The sequence below is a fragment of the Penaeus vannamei genome, chromosome 11 (genome assembly GCF_042767895.1).
Source record: "Penaeus vannamei isolate JL-2024 chromosome 11, ASM4276789v1, whole genome shotgun sequence".
In the NCBI taxonomy this organism is placed as follows: domain Eukaryota; kingdom Metazoa; phylum Arthropoda; class Malacostraca; order Decapoda; family Penaeidae; genus Penaeus; species Penaeus vannamei.
In genome coordinates this window covers 32,245,303-32,265,302 of record NC_091559.1, presented here as the reverse complement: position 1 = coordinate 32,265,302, position 20,000 = coordinate 32,245,303, and the positions used below count along the sequence as shown (strand labels likewise).

Genomic DNA, 20,000 nt, shown 5'->3' with positions numbered 1-20,000 from the left:
AATTAAAGTAATTACTGATAATATGAATGATAAAGTTGATTTTAAGATTAATGTTATTGATAACTTGGCACAAAACGAGACAATAACAATAATAATAACAACAATAATCCGCTAATGAATACTGCTAACAATGGGCTTTGAACCAAGAAACTTTTCTCGGGGCCCAACTGTCAAACAATCGGCTGCATTGTTGATTGTTGAAGACAAGCAAGGAATATAGAAGGGAGGTAGCGTCATCCCCGTTGAGCTCTGTGTTAATTGAGCTCTGTGGCTTATTAGTCAATTTCCTTCTGCTCCACATGCCGAGCATTATATGCGGGGTTCGACTAAAAGGTGGTTGGGTACGACCCTTGGTTGGTAATTTCAAGGTCTAGGTAATTTGGTATTTCATGATTATGGGCGTCTTCTGTACGTGTCATAAAAGTTGATCCGATATTAAAGTTTAATCCATATCTTGTGCGCATGCGCGTTGGTAGCGTCCAGGATCAACTTATAATGTACCTCTAGACCAGGCTTTAATATTAAGCTCATTTTTTAATCCTGCACATGCGCAGAAGGGACAAGTTAATCCCACCAATCATGTACTGTTATGTCAAGTGTCCGTCATGAACCTCATGGGTACCATCGCTTGAGTTGCCATTCAGAGTTATTTTTGGCAATAACATCGATCGTCTTAGAATTTTCATACTTAGTATTTATTATGAAAATGAAATTGTATATATGTACACAAATAATCAAATATTCTGATAAAGGAAATAACTTATGGTAATGAATATAAAAACCATTATAATCCCACGAGGAATCTTTGAAGTTCAGAGGCTGTGGGCATGGAACTCATATTTCCAGGTTAGTGAAACAAAAATTATATGGCCAGAGTCACACAAGTTGACGTTTTAAATCAAATATGAACCAGTGTTTTAAAGAACAATTATGTGCTGAGTTTTTCTTAATTACTTTACTATTAACAAGCATGCTTTTCTATGGACCTCCTGAACAGTATCCTGAAGAAAACATGTTTCCCTCCTCCAACACGATTCAACGCAGCAAAGAGCTGTCCGAGGAAACTGCGCGATGGATATTATCTGGAGAATGTCATTTTTGTACTTGAGTGTCATTGAAATAAAGATTGGTTTTATAGTTGTCAGAGCATTTTCGTTATCCATTTTACTACTATATATCGTTATCATGAAAAAATAGAATATTTCATAAATAATCATGTTTCCTTATAAGTAAGCCTACTTAAACAAATAAAAATACTTTAGTTGAGTTTGATTTTGAACAGTTTATTTGGATAAATACTGCATTACCCAAACATGCCCAACTGTTTGGGTACTGTATTATTAGTCCAAATGATCTGTTCAAAATCAAAATCAGCTAAAGTAGTCTTTATTTGCATTGTCAATCGTAGCATTGTATTAGGAACTGGTAAATATGGACAGAATCTGAGATCACAAGAGAGTACTACATGCGTTATCTCGTTCCAACTAAATTTCAATATAACTGAATAGTAAGATGATGGCGAAAACATGAAAAAAATCATAATAATGACCCGGGATGATTTTGAAGTGCCACGTGCGTCTTGTTCTTGAAAAGCATTTTGGAAGTATTCATCATTTTAGATTTACAAGATAATGGGTAGATTTTTTTAAAAGTACAAGAAGGGTGGGTAGATTTTTTAAGTGCAAGGAATGGGAAACAATAAAAAACAAAAAAAATGGGTTGGATGAAAAACTGCTAGGGCATGCTGTTTAAATCTAATAAGGTAAGAAAAACGTAAATTCATACATACATACACAAATTATATCAACTGGCCTCTCTAATGATTACGACAGACAGGAACCCAAGGCCAAGGGACTTGCAGGGAAGCCGACCGGCGGCAGTGTTACTGAGGACTTCGGCGAGGAGAGTACAGTCTCATCTTCCTTTTCAATTCCCTCTCGCTTCTCCAAAAATGGCAATTAGAAATCCAGATATCAAGTATACCAAGGTTTGTTGTCGTCACCTTTTTTGTGTATTAGGATTATCGTCAATGTGTTTGATTTTTTTTCTGGCTCATGTTGGTTAAAGTGTTGCCTACACGATGGCTAAACTAAGCATAGAATTTACAGTGTAAGAAGCAGTGTCATGCAGGGAAACTTACATAGAACACAACAGGAATATAATTTGAAAGAACGCACACTTTTTTATCGTTCACCCTTCATAGTGAATCAAGAATAAAACAACTTGAACTTCAGCGTCTCTTGCACCTCCAAGCTCCTGTTGCCATGGGCTGACTCCCAGCTGAGTCTGCGTGCTGGGCGATGATTGTGCCAGCCAGGATGATTTTGATGTTTATTGGTTTATTATCTCATCATCTATTACTGTTGTCGTCACAATTAAAGTGGCTTTTTACCCTCGTCTCTTGTTCCTATTAATGCTGCGTTCGGAACTGCTCGTCTTGCTCGTCCAGACACCTTGTCCAGGACCAGCAGGACAAGTGGGCCGCGTTCGGAGCCTCCAAGACCCTTTCTGCCCAGAGTGCAACCGGCTCAAATGTAAACATTCACTTTATCATACCGGTGTCTTTATTTTTCACGCTGCACGTTTTGTAACTCCTTTGATGCATATTTAACTTACCTGCAACTGACAAACACAAAAATATCCTTTGATAACACCAATAAAGGGTCATAAAATTACCCACCAATATCTTGTGGTTACCTGCAACTGTCAATGTTTACAAACAAAATCTATTGAGACGTCATCTCGTCCTGCTCGGCCACCTTCGCAGGAGGGTGAGTTGGACAAGCTAGACTACTTGTCCGGGACGAGTTAGTGGAGGTTCCGAACAGTCAAAACATCTTGTCCAACTGGTCTGGACGAGATAGATGAGCAGTTCCAAACGCACCATAATATGACACTCTTCCAGGCTCTTTGCTTTTTATTGTTCGTGCTGTCTCCTCCTTGTTTATCTTCTTTTTCTCTCCTTTCCTCTGGATCTGGATACTTTTTGCCCTCATTATACATCCTCTTCAAAATTTCCTCAATTTAGACATGTGTTGATTGGTGAAATAAGCCAGGATGTACATGGTGGGGTCTCCAGGCTTTTTCCCTCAAGAAAAGTGGAATGCTTGATGCAGTTTTATTCCATATAGGTATGATTTTTTTTTTTTACATTTTAAGGAATTTGAATGATTATATTTGCTGGTTTTGAATATTATCCTTCAGTGTTGGTTGTAGAAGTCATCAGACAGTAATGGCATGGTCATAAATGTATTATCAAGAGTTTCTACTCGAAGAATTGTTATTTTAGGTAAATATTCATGTGGACAATACAGGAATATAGGTTAATCTTTATGGTATGGATGTACTAAGTTAGGGTAAATTGAAGATATTCTTGTAGATGACAGAAAGTTTAAGTAGTCAGTATAAGGAATAATCTGCAGAGATGAACAGTAACGGCACAAATAATGGAAAAAGATCGCAGTAAGTGGCACTCTCAGCCTAAGTCCACTTGGTACTCCAAAATTTCAGCTCTATCTTTCTGTGTATACCAAGGTGAAGACAATGATTTCCGGGGGTTGTTGGGGCACAGAGAACCCTCCTCTTGGGCAGTCGGGCACACCCAGTCACGGCAACTTACATTGATGAATGAAATTTTTGACATGAAGTTGGGGACTTAGTCTCTGGCGTGTGTGTCCTTACTGCAAGGAAGTACCCTAATATAATTCATATTTCCATTTTCTGTTACAGCTCTTCATCAACAATGAGTTTGTGGATGGAAAGAATGGCAAGACTTTTCCTGTCATCAACCCTTCCACAGAGGAAACCATATGCCAGATAGCACAGGGTGAAGAGGTGTGTCCATCCACAGTGGTTTTTAGATCTTTTGGCTAATACAGATTCCATAGGAAAAGTTTATTGAAATTTGATGTAAATATGGATTACTTTATTCAGCTTTGTTATTTACATTTACCATATATTCTATAATGGCTTCAAATGTACATTTCTAACTATAATAGTGTGTATGTATTTAGTGCCCACACTTTGAGCATATATTTTATAATATCTTCAAATATATATTTCTATTCCTCATTCCAAATTTCAGTAGTGTGTATGTATTTGGTTCCCACACTTTTTCCGTAGCAAAACTTTAGGCAAAAACATTCTTAAGTTACAACCACTCTTCAGGCAGACATTGATGCAGCCGTGAAAGCAGCCCAAGCAGCATTTAAGAGGACTGCCCCCTGGAGGACAATGGATGCCTCCCAGCGTGGCCTCCTTATGCACAAGGCAAGCCTGTCGTTCTTATTACCTTTTACCCTTTCTAGATAAGTAGAAAAGTACTATAGCTATACCCTTACTATTTGACTTTGAAGTATTCTCAGGTTGCTTACCAGTATGTTTTTGTGGTATGGAGTAGAGGATTAGGCATAGATATGCACATATCTCTGGTGCACCATATTTACAGATACTTATAAGGTAATTTTTATAGTGCTATGACCTTCACTTCATATTGCAGTTGTGTGACCTGATAGAGCGTGACATGAAGTACTTGGCCAGTCTTGACACTCTGGACAATGGTAAACCATTCACTGAGGCCATGTGTGACCTTGAATACAGTGTGAAAACGATCCGTTACTATGCTGGGTGGTGCGACAAGATCCATGGAGACACTGTTCCTTGTGGTAAGTGCAGATTGTTGTGAAATTGGTATACTGATATGTGATGAAAGAATGTGCCATTAGGAAACTGTAATTGATAGTGAAGGTGTTAAGATCAGACTGTTAAAAATGAAGTTGTACACTTGTTAGCTTACGTGTGTAGATTGTTGTATCAAGTATAATAGAAAAAATTGTTCTGTTAATGCTTTGATAAACTTGGAACATGAAGCAAAGTAAACATTCATGAAATCTGGTCCAACAGATGGTGAATTCCTGTGTATGACAAGGAAGGAGCCAGTGGGTGTTGTGGGCCAGATTATCCCATGGAACTACCCTGTGATGATGATTGCCTGGAAATGGGGGCCAGCTCTTGCTGCCGGTTGCACCATTGTTCTCAAACCAGCTGAGCTGACGCCAATCAGCTCCCTTTATCTGGGAGCTCTGGTCAAGGAGGTGAGGTAGCTACTTGCACTTTTTAAGTTTGTGTTGCTTATACAAAAGATTTGGGTTTTTGAAAATTAATTAAGAGGTTGTCTTAGATTCTTGTTTATAAGTTTTTAGTGATGATAGGAAGATCTAATTGTTTTTCCTTTAACTCTATATTTTCATTCAGTTTTATTGACTTTCATCTACCTTCTAGAAAAAATTTTTTACTCCCCCCCCCCCCATAGATGATGATAAACTGTTGTGATAATGAAAATGATAATGCCCTTGAAGAAATAAAAAATTCAACTAAACTGACTCTTAATTTATCTGAGATTGTTTACTTTCAGGCTGGATTCCCACCTGGAGTCATCAATATTGTTCCTGGCTTTGGAGCCTCTGCAGGACATGCAGTTGCTCATCATCCTGATATTGATAAGGTAGGTAACGCTTACATGTGTACAGTAATGGAATATGTAAAATGAAATATTTTTCAGCATGATTTGGAATGTCAGTAAAAGCTTAAAAGTGACTATTTAAAGTATTTAGTGAATATATTGTTTGTTAATAGTTTTTACATACAAAACAAAATAGGTAGCATTTACTGGCTCCACTATGATTGGCCGACGCATCCTAGAAGCTGCTGGACAGTCAAACCTGAAGCGTGTCACCATGGAACTAGGAGGGAAGAGTCCTGTTATTGTGTGTGAAGACTGTGGAGATTGTAAGTTGAATCTTCTACTTTTTCTTTTCGTGTCAATCTTTGATGTGAAAATCTTGTACATTACCCCCTATCTTCTCATCTGCTGAAGACAGTGTTTAAATGATTTAGATTAGAATGAAGATCCAATTTAATTGGCTTTTTGTATTTTCTTATCTTCATAATATCTCTCACAGTGGATGAAGCAGCAGATTTATGCCACAGTGCTATGTTTGGCAATCACGGACAAAATTGCTGTGCTGGTTCAAGAACATTTGTGCATGAGTCCATTTATGATGAATTTGTGAAGCGGGCAGTGAAGCTGGCCCAGAAGCGTCCAGTAGGAGACCCATTTAACGAAGAAACCCTTCAGGGACCGCAAGTTAGTCACCCAAAGTTTGATACTGTTTTGAAACAGACTAAATAATGTCTTACCTGCTAACATAAGTATTGTTAAATAGATGTCAAGATTACTTTAGTTCATGTCATTTCTCCTAGGTGAGTCAACAGCAAATGGAGCGCATTCTTGGGTACATTGAGAAGGGCAAAGCAGAAGGAGCCAAGCTGGAGTGTGGAGGAGCTCGTCTGGGGAACAAAGGCTACTTTGTTCAGCCAACAGTGTTTTCTAATGTCACAGATAACATGACCATTGCCAGGGAGGAGGTACGGTTTGTTTCTTAAAGATTCAGTAATAATAACAAAATGCTTTCATGTAGGCGTAAGAGTAGAGTATAACATTTTTATTTTATATTTATTGTAGATCCCCTTTTCTAAAATGATAATCTTTATTTGCCACTCCCAAAGATCTTTGGACCAGTGCAAGTCATTCTGAAGTTTAAGACCTTGGATGAAGCCATAGAGCGCTCCAATGACACAAATTATGGCCTGGCTTCTGGGATCGTAACTCGTGATATCAACAAAGCCTTGACTTACGCTCAGAGTGTAAGAGCTGGTTCTGTTTGGTAAGTCTTCATACAGTTTTTTCCATGGAGTGAAGGGCCTGAAATATTTTTGTTTTATATTCATCATGTGTGCTTCAGGAAAAAGATTATATGTATTGTAAAGGTAAAACATTTTATAAGTTCAAAGATAAGGGGAAACGGGAATGAGGAGGCATTCATATTAGACATTTAAAAAAATATATCTGAAGGGCAATAAAGACACTCATTTTGTAAAAGAAACAAGCTATGTATTTATTTATTTATTATTTATTGATTATTATATATTTATTTTTCATAGAAAATTACTGTTTTCCCTTTATATTTCTAAGTTTATGATTTTTTTTTTATAATTTTTTTTTGCTTCAATTACATTTATATTTTCAGGGTGAACTGTTATGATCTCTGTCTGCCACAGACACCCTTTGGAGGCTACAAGCAGTCAGGTCATGGCAGGGAACTGTAAGTATGGGGATCAGTTCTTTGCTTGAAGTAGTCCAGGCTTTTGCTTTGATGATGAGACTATTTGTTTCTGCCAAAGATTCTTTTATGAATTTTGTTGTTGCTGATATAATTATCTACTCATATAATATACTTTTTTGAAGTTCTTTTGTAAAATGAGAAAACTTCATAGGTAATCGATTTTTTTTTTTACCAACTTCATTGTATATATCAATGGCAGAAAAACTCACTTTTGACAAACCTATAATGTGTGTAGTTTTTTTTCTGCTACAGTTTTGTCATTGATGTATTACAGTATATTCTTAGTTTTGTCTTTTGTGTTTATTTCTTATTATCATAATTATTTACACACTATCCTGGCTTATTCCAGAGGTGAAGATGGCTTGGCAGAATACCTGGAAATTAAGACAATCTTGATCAAGGTACCAACGAAGGTTTCGTAGACACTCTAGTAGGTAATTTTGAATGCTCTTTGTATTTTCTTTTCATTGATTATGTCTGGGCATTCTTTCTCTCTTTCAGTATTGTCTCTCTTTTGATTTTTGTTATTAGAATTTACTTTAGAAGAATCTTATGGTATTAGAATTTACTTTAGAAGAATTTTATGGTATTTTGATTTTTGTCTTTTATTGTAAGTAGTTTGATATAAATTGTTTAGATTCTTCAATTTTTTCATTTTCTAAAGTGAAATATAATCAGTAATTATACTTCAGTTATTTTGTTTTCCATATTGCCTTTTTTGTGTTTTGTATTTATTTTACATTGACTTACAGAAGTAGTTTTTCTATAAAAAGATGAAGCATGTGCTAAAGCATTTTTCTGTTTGCATGCTTTAGGTTTCCTCCAAGCTATAGGGTCCTGAGTAACACCCAAAGCACTGCAAATGGAACATATACACAAGAGCACTTCTGGAGAATATCATGCTAGAGTATCACAAATTAGATTTATTGTTTATTAGTATTTTTATGTTTATTTTGGTATTTTTGGATATAGTACTCTATTCTAGATGTTATAGTAGTTTAAAATTTTTGTGTATGAAATTTGAGGAAGGATACATATTATTTTGTTTATGAAAGTTTATGGTACTGTAAGGAAAGTATAATACCTCAAAAGATTTTATCAGATTTTGTGGTACCAACTGCAGTCAGCATTAAAAGAACTAAAGAACTAAGAAAACAAACAGAAAGAAAACTGAAACCTACAAGTTCAAATTGTATTTTTTAGAAATATATAAATATAATTATATTATATATTATATTATATATTATATTATATATTATATTATATTATATTATATATTATATTATATTATATATTATATTATATATTATATTATATATTATATTATATATTTATATTATATATTTATATTATATATTTATATTATATATTTATATTATATATTATATTATAATTTCTCACAATCAATTCCTTTCTACTTCATCTTAAAGCTTTTGCTGTAGCTGTTTGTAAACTAGCTTTAGAAAAAGCATTTTTAATGTTTATGCTTGTCTTGTGAAAATATTATTTTGCTATCATGCACTTTTGCATTTTGTTTCATACACTTACAGTACAATAAAATCTGTGGAATTCCAATTTAGCCTTTTATATTGTTCCCTTTAAAATATATATATATATATAGCAAAATGTGTTGATTGTAAAATTCTTTCTTGAATTATTTTACCAACTTGGTACCCATAATGAGCTAATAAAGAGTGGTCTCATTTTTGGTGACACATTTTTAGCAAGATAAGTCTGTAAAATTGGAAATAAATATATTAAAATTGGAGACTGTTTCATTTTTATCTGGATAAATCACTACTGCACAGCTAGTTTTCTACCTTTACAAGCCAATAATATAAAATGTTTCTTTTTTGTAGCAGCTAATTCTCTCCTTGTATTCATTCTGAGTACAACTGCAATTGTGGAATATTAGGGATACAGCGTCTAATGTATTCTTAATGGACATTCCTTTGGAGAGTGCAACCACTGTCACCACATGGAAATGCATTTCAAGAATTTAGATTCTTACTCTGCCCTTTTAGTTAGTAAAGGGTTAAAAATTGCCGTCTTCCCCCTTACAAGAAGAAAGAACATCTTACAGATATCTTAATTGGACGAATGACAGCAGAATAAATAATTACATGTGAAAAGAAACCTTAACCTACTATTGCTGAGAATGTTTAGTTTTCGTTTTAGTCTGTAGTATTGCTTTGTGAAATGTATGTGTTCATAGAAGGCTCCACAAGTGCAATACCACCAAGGAGTCAATTACTAGATTTTTCTTTTTATGCTTTTAACATCAGACACATTATCAATGACATTATAATTATAATAGCTTGGAATAGTAATATAAAAGAATTTTTAAGCAAAAATCAAGAAAAAGGGATGAACAGGTGTGACAATGTTAATTAATTGACTTGGTGACTAAGCACTTGTGGAGCCATCTATTTGTAAATACATTTAAAATCAAAACTCAGTGGGTATGATGTACATACATGCCATCCTTGGTAGTATGAAGTTAATATGCTCCATATTAGGACACTTATTTTAACAATGTGAAGTCCTTTCTCATGAAAGCTTGATCTTTAATCTGCAACTTTAATTGATGGGTAGATTATTGTACAGGAGGTTGACTCTACACCATTACTTTCAATTCATTTTCTTAAAGGATTTGGTGAAACAGAGTAAGCAAATTTTATTTATTTTGTGATGCATAATCTATACATTTTTCCTACCAGAAAGATAAAAGCAAAAATGTTACAAAATTTGTGAACAAGTATTATGAAGATTTTTTCCAGCAGATGCTTTAGCACCAATTATACAGTCTTTGAAACTTTGTGCATTCCCAAAAGAATGGGAAACTCCAGATCTGTGTGTAGAAGAAGATAAGGCAGAAAAAAGACTAAACCTTAAAATCCTGTAACAAGGAAATTGAAAGCCTAGCAGGTAAAATGAGTTTGCTGTCTTTCCACATGATGGTGGGGAAAATAGGAAGGCTGAAAGAATGTGTAAACAAATCAAGAAAATCGCAGTTCAACAACTTGTGATATTTTGCATTGCCAAGCAGTTACACCTAATAGTGATGATTATTATATATCATCCTTTAGGGATTAATGCAAATAACAACTGAGTTTTTGAAAATATAAAGTCTATGGTCCAGTCAAATTTGCAAATGCAAACTCATCAGCTAAATATTTTGTAGTAAGCACATCTCTTAGTTCCACCCTAAACTCAATAAAGCCTCATCTTATCAAGCTGACATACTATAAATAAATCTTACACAATAGAACAAGCTCTAGGATAGTAGTGGAAATATGATTATTACATTAAAAGAAGAAAAAAAAAAATGTATGAACTGCGCAGTTATATCATGCCCTAATAAAATTTCTGAAATAGTAATAATCCATTTTATCCAGATGCCAAGCAGCAGAAGCCTACTGCAATTCACAGATCATCTGCCTAAAACTGGGCAAAGACCAATATTGGTGTAATACCCTTCTCTTCTATTATCAACATTTGCTTCTATAGTAAAGAACCATTATGAGAACACTACATGGTAAAATTAGAAAATATATGAGATACATGATGAAGTGTTGTAAAAAAAAAAAAAAAAAAAAATCTTCATATACACTGAAAGACATGTCTTGATGTAAATCAAATAGCGACAGAATGACTATGGGTAAAACTTGAATACATACTTAATAGCACCCTTCATTTTGAAACTATGCATCTGCATATAACAAAGGATTAAATATACTGTACACTTGCAAATGCTCATCTGTTTAGGCTAAAGATGCATCCACATGAGGGGCAGTACCCGTGCTAGGAAGCATTATTACCAATTGATGGTCCAATAAAAAAAAGTTGGAAGGTAGCCAGGCTCCCATGGGTATGATGTTAAAGATGGGAAAACTGAGTAAACTATCAAAATGGCCAATCACAAATTAAGGCTTATAGAGGCCATAACTCATCACCCTGGAACTATTCAGTCTGGCAGGACTGCTAAGGAAGAGAGAGATATAACTTCAGCACTGGATCTGCATGGGCTCTGCTCCTCATGTGGATGCAGCTTTAAGTTAGCAGCCTTGTTGCCATTGTAACTGCACTATTAAACAAGATAAATTATAATACTTTCAAGTTTTTGTTTTCTCTCTCTCTCTCTCACCTCTGCTATAATATATAATAAACTTTTAAAGATCCATGTACTTTACTACTATTAAATCACTAATTTCTTAATAAAACTATTTTTGCATTGTACTGTTAAAGGAACCATGCTCCTTAAACCTCCTTTGCTATCAAGTTCTTATTTACCAATTCTCCCTTGAACTTTGTCTCTGTAAGCATGCATTATTTGTTTTATTACAGTTAGTACCTGAAGAAGTCTTACCAAGCATTAAATAAATGAAATGTAGAAATGCACTACAAACATGTGTGGGATCAGGAAAACAAATCCCACAATTGCAAACCATGCCTTGCTTTTCACTTTTACTAAATAAAGATATCAATGCACATCACTGGATTCCACAAAAATGTATACATAATGTACTTATTTATTTATTTATTTAAAAGCTATATGTCCTTGTGGAAAGGATCTAGAAACAAATGCCCTTTATCTAAAAATATCTTTGACTAGTGCAGCAGCTCCAAAGAAAAAAAAAACATGTATACTAACAAAAGTTGGTTTCTAGTTCCAAGATTTACCTAAAAAAATGCAGTGCATAAGCAATAAATCCATGGCTTTCATTAATGATAGCCTAATAAAAATAATATGCAGACACCATTTTATTTGTTCTCAACTTTTTAGATTAAAAAAACAATAATTTTTGACTTCTTTTTTTGTTTCCTGACTCGTTCTACAGCAGTTCATTCTTCAGCACCAGCTTTTCAAAAGGAATATCAAGATTGCTCCATTATCTGACAAAAATAATTATGCCTTATGGGGGAATTAATAATCTGAAAATCCTCTACTTTTTCTTGATTAATTACAATTGTTTAAGCACTATTTCATGGAAGTAATGCAGACCTGGCCTGTTACTTGAACATAAGCAGCATACACTGCCAAAGAACTCATTCTCAATCACTCATTTTCTCTCACTCACATTCACTTGCTAACTTACTCTCACAAGGACACACAAATGATATGAAAAAAGTTCCCCTTCCTTCTAAAACTTGATGTCTTGGAGCAAGTCAGATAAAAAAAGTCCTATGCAAACCATTCTTCAGCAAGAGTGTGCAATCCCAACTCTACTTTTTTTTAATGCTGTACAAACAGATGTAAGATGCTTACCATTAACTACTGTACTATCATATTCTTATCTGAAGGTACACAAGACCTATATAATGAATGTTCAATTATATTTGTTTGTTTGAATGTATGTTCAGATATATGGGTGGATTTGGGCATGTGTGCATGCACTGACAGGCAGTGGTGGACAAACAATACTTTTAAAGTAATTCACAAGTGGTTATGTTACCATTTAGTGAGCTACTGTTATCTGGTCTTTTTTTTCTTTGAAAAAATTGAATAAATCCGTTATATGCCAAGTGCCAATACAAATTTTTGGGAGTAAAATCTTGTTTAGTTCTCAGCTCTATTTTTGCAAAAGAGTAAAATAACACTAAGCAGAAAGAAATAATGTTTTCTTGACATCACAGCAAAATATTTTTGTTGGTGGTGCCAATCATGTTGTAGTAGCCACCATTTCCTATGAGATGAATTTGTGCTGGCAATACCCACCTAATTCAGACTAATTAAACAAAAATCATAGTGCTATATGACCTTAGATGTCTAGCACATTTATTTGTTCTAACCATTAACCATAACATTAAAAAAATACAACATTGACACCAGGATAAATTAGTGACAACCCTATAAAGCAATGAAAATTACTACAAAACTACCAATGATACTTCTAACAGTTTTGGTTTAAAAAATAATGCTGGTACCATTATCAATAAAAAAAAGTTATGACAGTAATGCCCACCTTTGTATACATGCTTGTGTGTACTTTTATGTTTGTGTGTTGATATACACCTCCATGTGCAAAAGTTTGTGCATCTGCCTGTTATTACAAAAATACTTTTCATAAGATTTTGATATACAAATTACACAATAGTTGCTATCATCTCTATGTACATGTCACAGGATGAGTCTTAAGATCAATCAATTGCAGAAGCAAGACTACAATAAAACCATTTTGTAACTAAACATTTTTTCCAACACAACTAACTCTTCTTTTAAAATTCACTATTGGCTATTTATCACAGTTATTACTGTGGATCCTTGCATTCCCATATTCAATTCCTATCTTAATAACTGCCCTAGATGATTACATGATCACAACGCAGTGACAGCCTCTCTATTGGGAAATTGGGAATTCTGGAATAGTATACATGAACAAAAGCTACATTCTATAAGATAAAATATTTAAAAACCAGCAAAAAATTCAGTCATACAACAAATCAACTATCTGCTGACCTATTGTAGTCATGAAAAAATACTATAGAATAAGCAATAGAGACAACCACTCAATGGACACGTTTCACACTTACCACTACTATATTATTTGTTTTCATATAAAATTTATAAAGGAAAACAATAATATGAATATACTATATTATTAGCAGTAAACTCTTCATCTCAGGTACATTTCATGAACTCAAATTCCACTTCTTTCTCAAAACATTGCAATGACAGCAATGAGGTTAATGAACATGCACTCATTCTGCCATACTATGAACACAATAGAATACATTAAAGGACAAGATTCAAGCTGCCCTTATCACTACTCTTGTTGCAACTCAGGCTTGGAGACCTACTGCAACATTGAACTAATGCAGCCCTCTAGTACTGACTTAATAAAAAAAAAACACAGAACACAAAAGTAGACAGAAAGAAACAGAAGGAATACCCAGATGCTCTAACAACCCCTAAATCTTCCTACAAGCCAAGTTGTATCCCATAGGCCTTGGAGCTGGCTTCCCTCAGCAGAAGGGCATACGAATGATGATCCAGGGCAACTTCCCATGGCGTCTGTACTGGTAGAAGTTGTGGAGGAAGTTAATGATGAGAAGGAGCAGCAAAAGAGCCAGGGTGATATTGAGGATGTCAATCAAACTCAGCAGGGGAGGGCCTGGAGAGCACTGTGACTCGACATCAATCAAGATCAGACGCTCTTTGGGATGGTGTTCACTGTCACTCGGGCAGCGGATGTCATGATAATCAGGAATCATTGTGCTCTGGTAATACACCAGTTTCTGGAAGGAAGACAATGATGTGAGGCTTATGAATTTCACAGGTTTAGCACATGAAGAACCTGTCCATAGATAAGACAAACATATGGTTTATGTATTATATGGTCACATTTCCATGCAAAATCAAGGCTACTCCTAGGCTCTTGCCTTGTCTTTAAACTTCTGAACACTCAAACCAATATCAAATATTTGACAGTTATGTCTGCCTCTCTCCCAAAAATAACTCCCAAAGTCTCACCTGGAACTCTGGCAAGAAGGAGCAATTGTCACAGTTCCAGGGATTATCTGCCAGATTGAATGTTGGGTAGAACTGCGATGTCTTGCGTGCCTCATCATATATCCTGTTGATTTCCTTGATTGGCAACTGTAATGTAACAATACATTCAGCATCAATACTGTTCAAATGTCATGGACTTTCAGATAGAAATTTAAAAGTGCATGTACCACAAATAGTACTAAGCAACTTACTGTTGTCAACTTATTGTTTGCAAGATTGATGTAAACATCAAGTGGTCGGCCCTTGATGTAGTTATAGAAGAGATCTCCGTTGATGTAAGAAATCTGATTGTTGTTCAGGAGAATGGAATCCATCCTCCGATAGTTCTTGTTAGTGAAGAGCGTATTTATGTCAGTGATCTGGAGGGAGTTATAATATGGAAAGTCTAAATTAATCAGACTGCTTAAAACTAAATTTAAACTTAATATATATGCCAGGCAGTTCTCAATTCCCATGAGATTGTTCGTCCACCACATTGTTAAAGAACTAGATATTAGAGTTAATTTTCATAATGAAAATAGCTTCACTGTTCTCGGTACTTACATTGTTCCATCCAAACTGCATTCGTGTTGTACATCTTGGGATGACCTCAGGCAGTTGGGTGAGGCCAACCCTCTCACATAGCAAGTGTATTATTGGGTATTGACTCTCCTTGAAGCCTTGGACGTTGCACTGGCACTGGCTTGGGCAATCGCGCTCTGTCTCCTGATGAAAATTATTTGGGTTCTTGTACAATACTGCCAGCCTCAGTTATAACTACCAAATTTCATTTTCATTCAGCATTGTTTTTCATAAATCTGAACTAAATGAATTAAACATTTATAAGCTATTCATGAACAAACTGGTAATATGACATGAAAAAAAATATATATATAACCCCTAAATGCCATTACTGAAAGCAAATAAAGACACTTTTAAAAACAAACTTTGCCGGAAAATCAAGTCACTCCACTTCTCTCACCTTCACATACTTCATGCAGAGCAAGAATTGGTGGTCATTGAAACTATAGCGTGTAGAGAAGAGAGTCATCTCCCCTGAGCTCACCACGAAGCACTTTGTGGTATTTGTGATGTTTGCTCGGCCTTCGTCCATCCACTCCAGCATCCACAGCTTGTCCTTTGTGCAGTTGAGGCCTCCACCTGCAACGTAACAAGTTTCTTGAGTTATACGCTGTTATGCAAACTCATCTCTAATCACTGGTCTTCTAATGTTAGATCAATGCAATTGCCTTACATGAAGACACATTGTACAAATGAAACTAGAAATACCATATATTAATTACTCACTATCAACACAACACACCCTTCACTTACCAACAATATTGAGAAGTTGGAGAGGTTTTACAGTCTCTATGGTACTGAGGTTTAAGTCGAGGACATAGCAGTCTATGATGTGAAACTCTTCTAACCCTCCCAAACCTGCTAGTGTCTAAAGAGAAGACAGAACATTATTTCTACTCATAATGCCCTAACTGGTATCTTTGCTGATATCTCTCTCAAGGTTGAAGTTCATGTTAGGTCATGTCAACCACTTTTCATAAAGTTACCTCAGTTGTAAGGGAGAGTGTGGACCTCATCTTGGAGGTCTTGAGAGTATCGTTGTTCCAGCAGTCCTCTAGTATCAACCGTGAGAGGGAAGGAGCATCTGGCCGTGTAGGAAGTTCCCACTCCGAAAAATAGCTGTGTGAGCATGTAATTAATTCCAAACAAAAAAATTTGCAAAGACAATGTAATGCATCAAAATCATCTTTGAATAATCCTATGAATAATTCCCTGATATAGACTTTCAGAGGAGCATAGGCCAAGTAATTTCATGATTTTTTAAAAATCTTTAATAAAAGTATCATTATGAGAACAATCCTCCATCTCTCTGCAAATTGTAATGTAAAATTTGCAAAAATAATGATAACATGGCCATTTTCCTCTTCTCCTTCCCTCTCCCACTCCTGTCACATTTACATAGTTTATGAAAACATTTAATAATCAAATAAGAACATTGGATCGGATTTACCAATTTACATGGAGTTTTACTATTAAAATGATCATTTGATAATTTTTATCAATAAGCATAATTTCAAGGTAAATAATTATTTCATAAATCGTGTTGCACTTTGCAATAAGATGTAAATTTCTTTTTCAAAGGCAAAACTAAAATCAATTTCTAATTGTGATATCAAGAGATTTCCTGGCACACTGACCTGTGGTTGAATACAACGGTGTGCAGAGATGGCAGCTTTACTAGGTCATCCCTTGTCCAGACTCCTTGTACAGCATTCTCCAAAGTGAGTTTTGTTACTTGTGCCCTTAATTCTTCTGGGATATTGCTGGACACCTCTTCAAGGGATTGCATTCCCCTGCACACAATCTTAGGGGAAATCAGAATGAAGAGTATTATGCTACAACAGGATATGGGAAAATCATATATAAAAGTTCGTAGTTACTAATATAACGCAAGTGGATCTAAAAGTATTTCCAAGGGGAGAAACAAAGGGCAAAAGAGGGATTCACAAAAAAAATGGGTGGAAAATAAGTAGAAATGAAAATTATCTGTCATATTAAACTTGAGTCATAATTCTATCAATCCATCACCACAGTGATTTGAGCAGCTTCCTATTTGTGTTTTATCATTATAATTTTGAAACAACAGAATGAAGTGGTAAAAGGGTAGGCAAATATTCATTCTTCTCTCTTGCTCTTCCCTATAGCTTTGCCACTACTGGTAGATCATTTGCTCTTTAACACACAAAAATTTGTAACACCAAGTTCTTGAAATTCAACGGTACATGTTATGTACTTATTCCCCCATACCCTACTCACCTCCGTTGGTTCCACAACATGGCATGGGCCAGAGGAACTGTGCGTGGGCTGAATGCTATTCTCCTCAGGGATGGATAAGGTAAGTGCCTGAAAAATTGCAAACACTGAGACATCTGATAGCCGTAATTACCCAAACTTATGTGATGTAAGAACCCTCGTAAGCACACACTCTACTCAAATAAGTGTTAGAAGCAACTCACCCATGTTGAAGCTCCTAGCAGGACTAAAATCAATTTTCCAAGTAATCTAAGCTGCCACATGTTTGCAAAATATCTGAAAAGAAATTCTTATGGTAGCAACAATATTTCAGTTATATATCCTTACACTAAATATAGAATAAATTAAGCATGACACATATTACCCTTGAACACTTTTTTTATTCAAAATATCTTACACAATTTTATAATGAGGGCCACCTCTCAAGGAAATAGCTTATACACACAATTTCAAATTACTTTTTCCAAATTCCATGGATTCCTGTTATCATAGTGGAAAAAAAATCACCATTTAATTTCATTTATGTGTTGTTCAGTATGGGACAGGATTCCCATCATGATTGGATTAATAGTGGTAATCCTACCAGTCATTAATTTACAAAAAAGGCTATTGCTATAGCTCCAGCACTTGACCTGAAAAAAGTCTATTGCTATAGCTCCAGCACTTGACCTGAAAAAAGGCTATTGCTATAGCTCCAGCACTTGACCTGAACTTTAATTTATTACTTTCAACATATTCTTCATACACATTATACTTGGATTTTGACATCAACCTAATTAGGCCAAAACCAAGCCAGAAATTAGGTAACTTCTATAAACTTATTATTCTCTTTCTTCTTTCCAGACACTGGAGCTAAAATATTACCTCTTAATACCAAAACATTAATAAAAGTAACAAGTACTAGTAATCTTCTAGAATAAGCATATAACTTAAAATTACTCAAATTTGGTAGCGATAGATTCCTTGAAGTGTTTAGTGTATATTTATAGTAACATTGATGATATTAACCAAAACCAGTGACAATACGTGGTCCAAAAGGTAGGGAGGATATGAGGTATACTAAAGATTTAAAGATTTAGTTTTAATTCCATTTGTTACAATGAATATTCTTTGCTGTGACATACTGTCTGTTTAATTTTGCTTCCAAATCTCCTCCTGTGTGCAAGGGATGGCCAAGGGTACCATCCACTGGCCGAGTGCAGGATTGAACCCAGGTCTGTAAGATTGCTAGACGAGCACGCATACCACTGCACCACTCAAGATGTTGCAGTATTGATTAAGCAGTATTTGTGCACTTTGCCTTTGTTTAGAGCTCTAACCCCTAAAACCAAGGATATAAAGAGGTAGAGAAGGCCATTCCAGATCGACCTTGAATGCATGAAACGTCACTGCGAGATTTGCCAACACCTCATGTTGGTGCTTCTGCCTTCACTGGACAATCAAGGCCCTATCACTTGCTCACATTAGACTATCTAAGAAAGCTTGCCTGAGAAAGGGGACCTCTGAACTTACCTTATCAATACCTTCAACATATGTCCCACACTGCAAAAACAATAACAAAACAACACAAAAATTGAGCATCTTAAAATTTCCTTGAGAACCTGATCTTCAATGTCAGTAGAAACCTTCCATTAACACATTAACCCTGGGTTAAAAAATTTGGCAAATGGACATTAATGCAGGGTTGTTGGTGTGCATGAACAGTTTCCCATTTCAGCCTGACTCATTCAGTAGTTTGCAGGCAACATGATGCCACGATTATCACAGAAAATTCCATCCGATGAGCCATTAATGTAGGAAAGGTCATGATACAATACCACCCGCTACTTTGTCCACAATTGTCATAGCACAAGTATGTACATGCCACCTAATGGCATTGGGCTAAGAAGCAGCAGTTTACTACTACTAAGAATAACAGTCAGGTGATGCAAAATATATCATGGGTTCTTTTAGGCTAGAAAAGTGAAGGAAAATTACGAAAATGTTGCTCCATAAAAGTGGTAGGAATGCAGGGCTAAGCAAAATTAGCTGGGTCATGGTTTGGATTAAAATCAAAGTCCAATATCATTCAAAACTTTTAAATTCATTGAAACCAGAAACTGGTTAAAACCCAAAATTTTTACCTACTCTGGTCTTGTGCAACTTACTCTATGTCCATTACAAGAAATATGACTAGTTTAGTTAACCCAAAATCTCTAGAAAAATGTGTTCACTATAGTATTGGTTTGTGAAACATCTCTGCACATAGCTGGCTCTACAAGTGTTTAGCCACAAAGGAGTAAATTAGTAGGTCTGGTGACCTCACCTGATTTTACCCTTTCTTGAGTTAGTAGGAAAAGTGTTTTTATAAATGCTATCAAAATCAATGCTGTTATTTTTAAGCATATATGCACAAAATCAAAATCATATTTTGCATAAAAGTGATAAATAATATAATTTCACTGGTGCGGCACACAGCGTGTGATGCACCAACCGCATCTGAAGCCTCC

At 35.2% G+C, this 20,000-nt stretch overlaps 2 protein-coding genes across 4 annotated transcripts in view; one reads left to right on the top strand and one right to left on the bottom strand.

Annotated features, from left to right (window-relative positions):
* The first annotated feature begins 1,828 nt into the window (after positions 1-1,828).
* On the top strand, positions 1,829-8,950 carry LOC113823713 (aldehyde dehydrogenase 1A1). 3 transcript variants are annotated; one of them, XM_070127252.1, is made up of 13 exons: positions 1,829-1,987; positions 3,730-3,834; positions 4,168-4,269; positions 4,499-4,664; positions 4,903-5,093; positions 5,414-5,507; positions 5,662-5,787; positions 5,961-6,145; positions 6,262-6,426; positions 6,568-6,725; positions 7,089-7,163; positions 7,534-7,585; positions 8,000-8,950. In XM_070127252.1, exons 1-13 carry the CDS (start codon positions 1,952-1,954, stop codon positions 8,015-8,017), a joined length of 1,473 nt encoding a protein of 490 aa, XP_069983353.1. In that variant the 5' UTR covers positions 1,829-1,951; the 3' UTR covers positions 8,018-8,950. The 3 variants fall into 3 exon arrangements, with proteins under 3 accessions (XP_069983353.1, XP_069983352.1, XP_069983351.1); XM_070127251.1 differs by having other exon boundaries at positions 7,534-7,614; XM_070127250.1 differs by having other exon boundaries at positions 7,534-7,618.
* A 903-nt stretch (positions 8,951-9,853) lies between these two features.
* Positions 9,854-20,000, bottom strand: part of LOC113823721 (protein singed wings 2) — an 11,253-nt gene continuing 1,106 nt past the window's right edge. Inside the window, exons 3-12 of the mRNA XM_027376411.2 lie at positions 17,715-17,787; positions 17,515-17,601; positions 16,896-17,062; positions 16,245-16,377; positions 16,012-16,126; positions 15,659-15,837; positions 15,241-15,402; positions 14,889-15,056; positions 14,659-14,784; positions 9,854-14,423 (exon numbers count right to left, since the gene is read on the bottom strand). Coding sequence (XP_027232212.2) covers positions 14,151-14,423; positions 14,659-14,784; positions 14,889-15,056; positions 15,241-15,402; positions 15,659-15,837; positions 16,012-16,126; positions 16,245-16,377; positions 16,896-17,062; positions 17,515-17,601; positions 17,715-17,787 — 1,483 coding nt within the window. The 3' untranslated portion in view covers positions 9,854-14,150. The remainder of the gene's footprint in view (positions 14,424-14,658; positions 14,785-14,888; positions 15,057-15,240; positions 15,403-15,658; positions 15,838-16,011; positions 16,127-16,244; positions 16,378-16,895; positions 17,063-17,514; positions 17,602-17,714; positions 17,788-20,000) is intronic.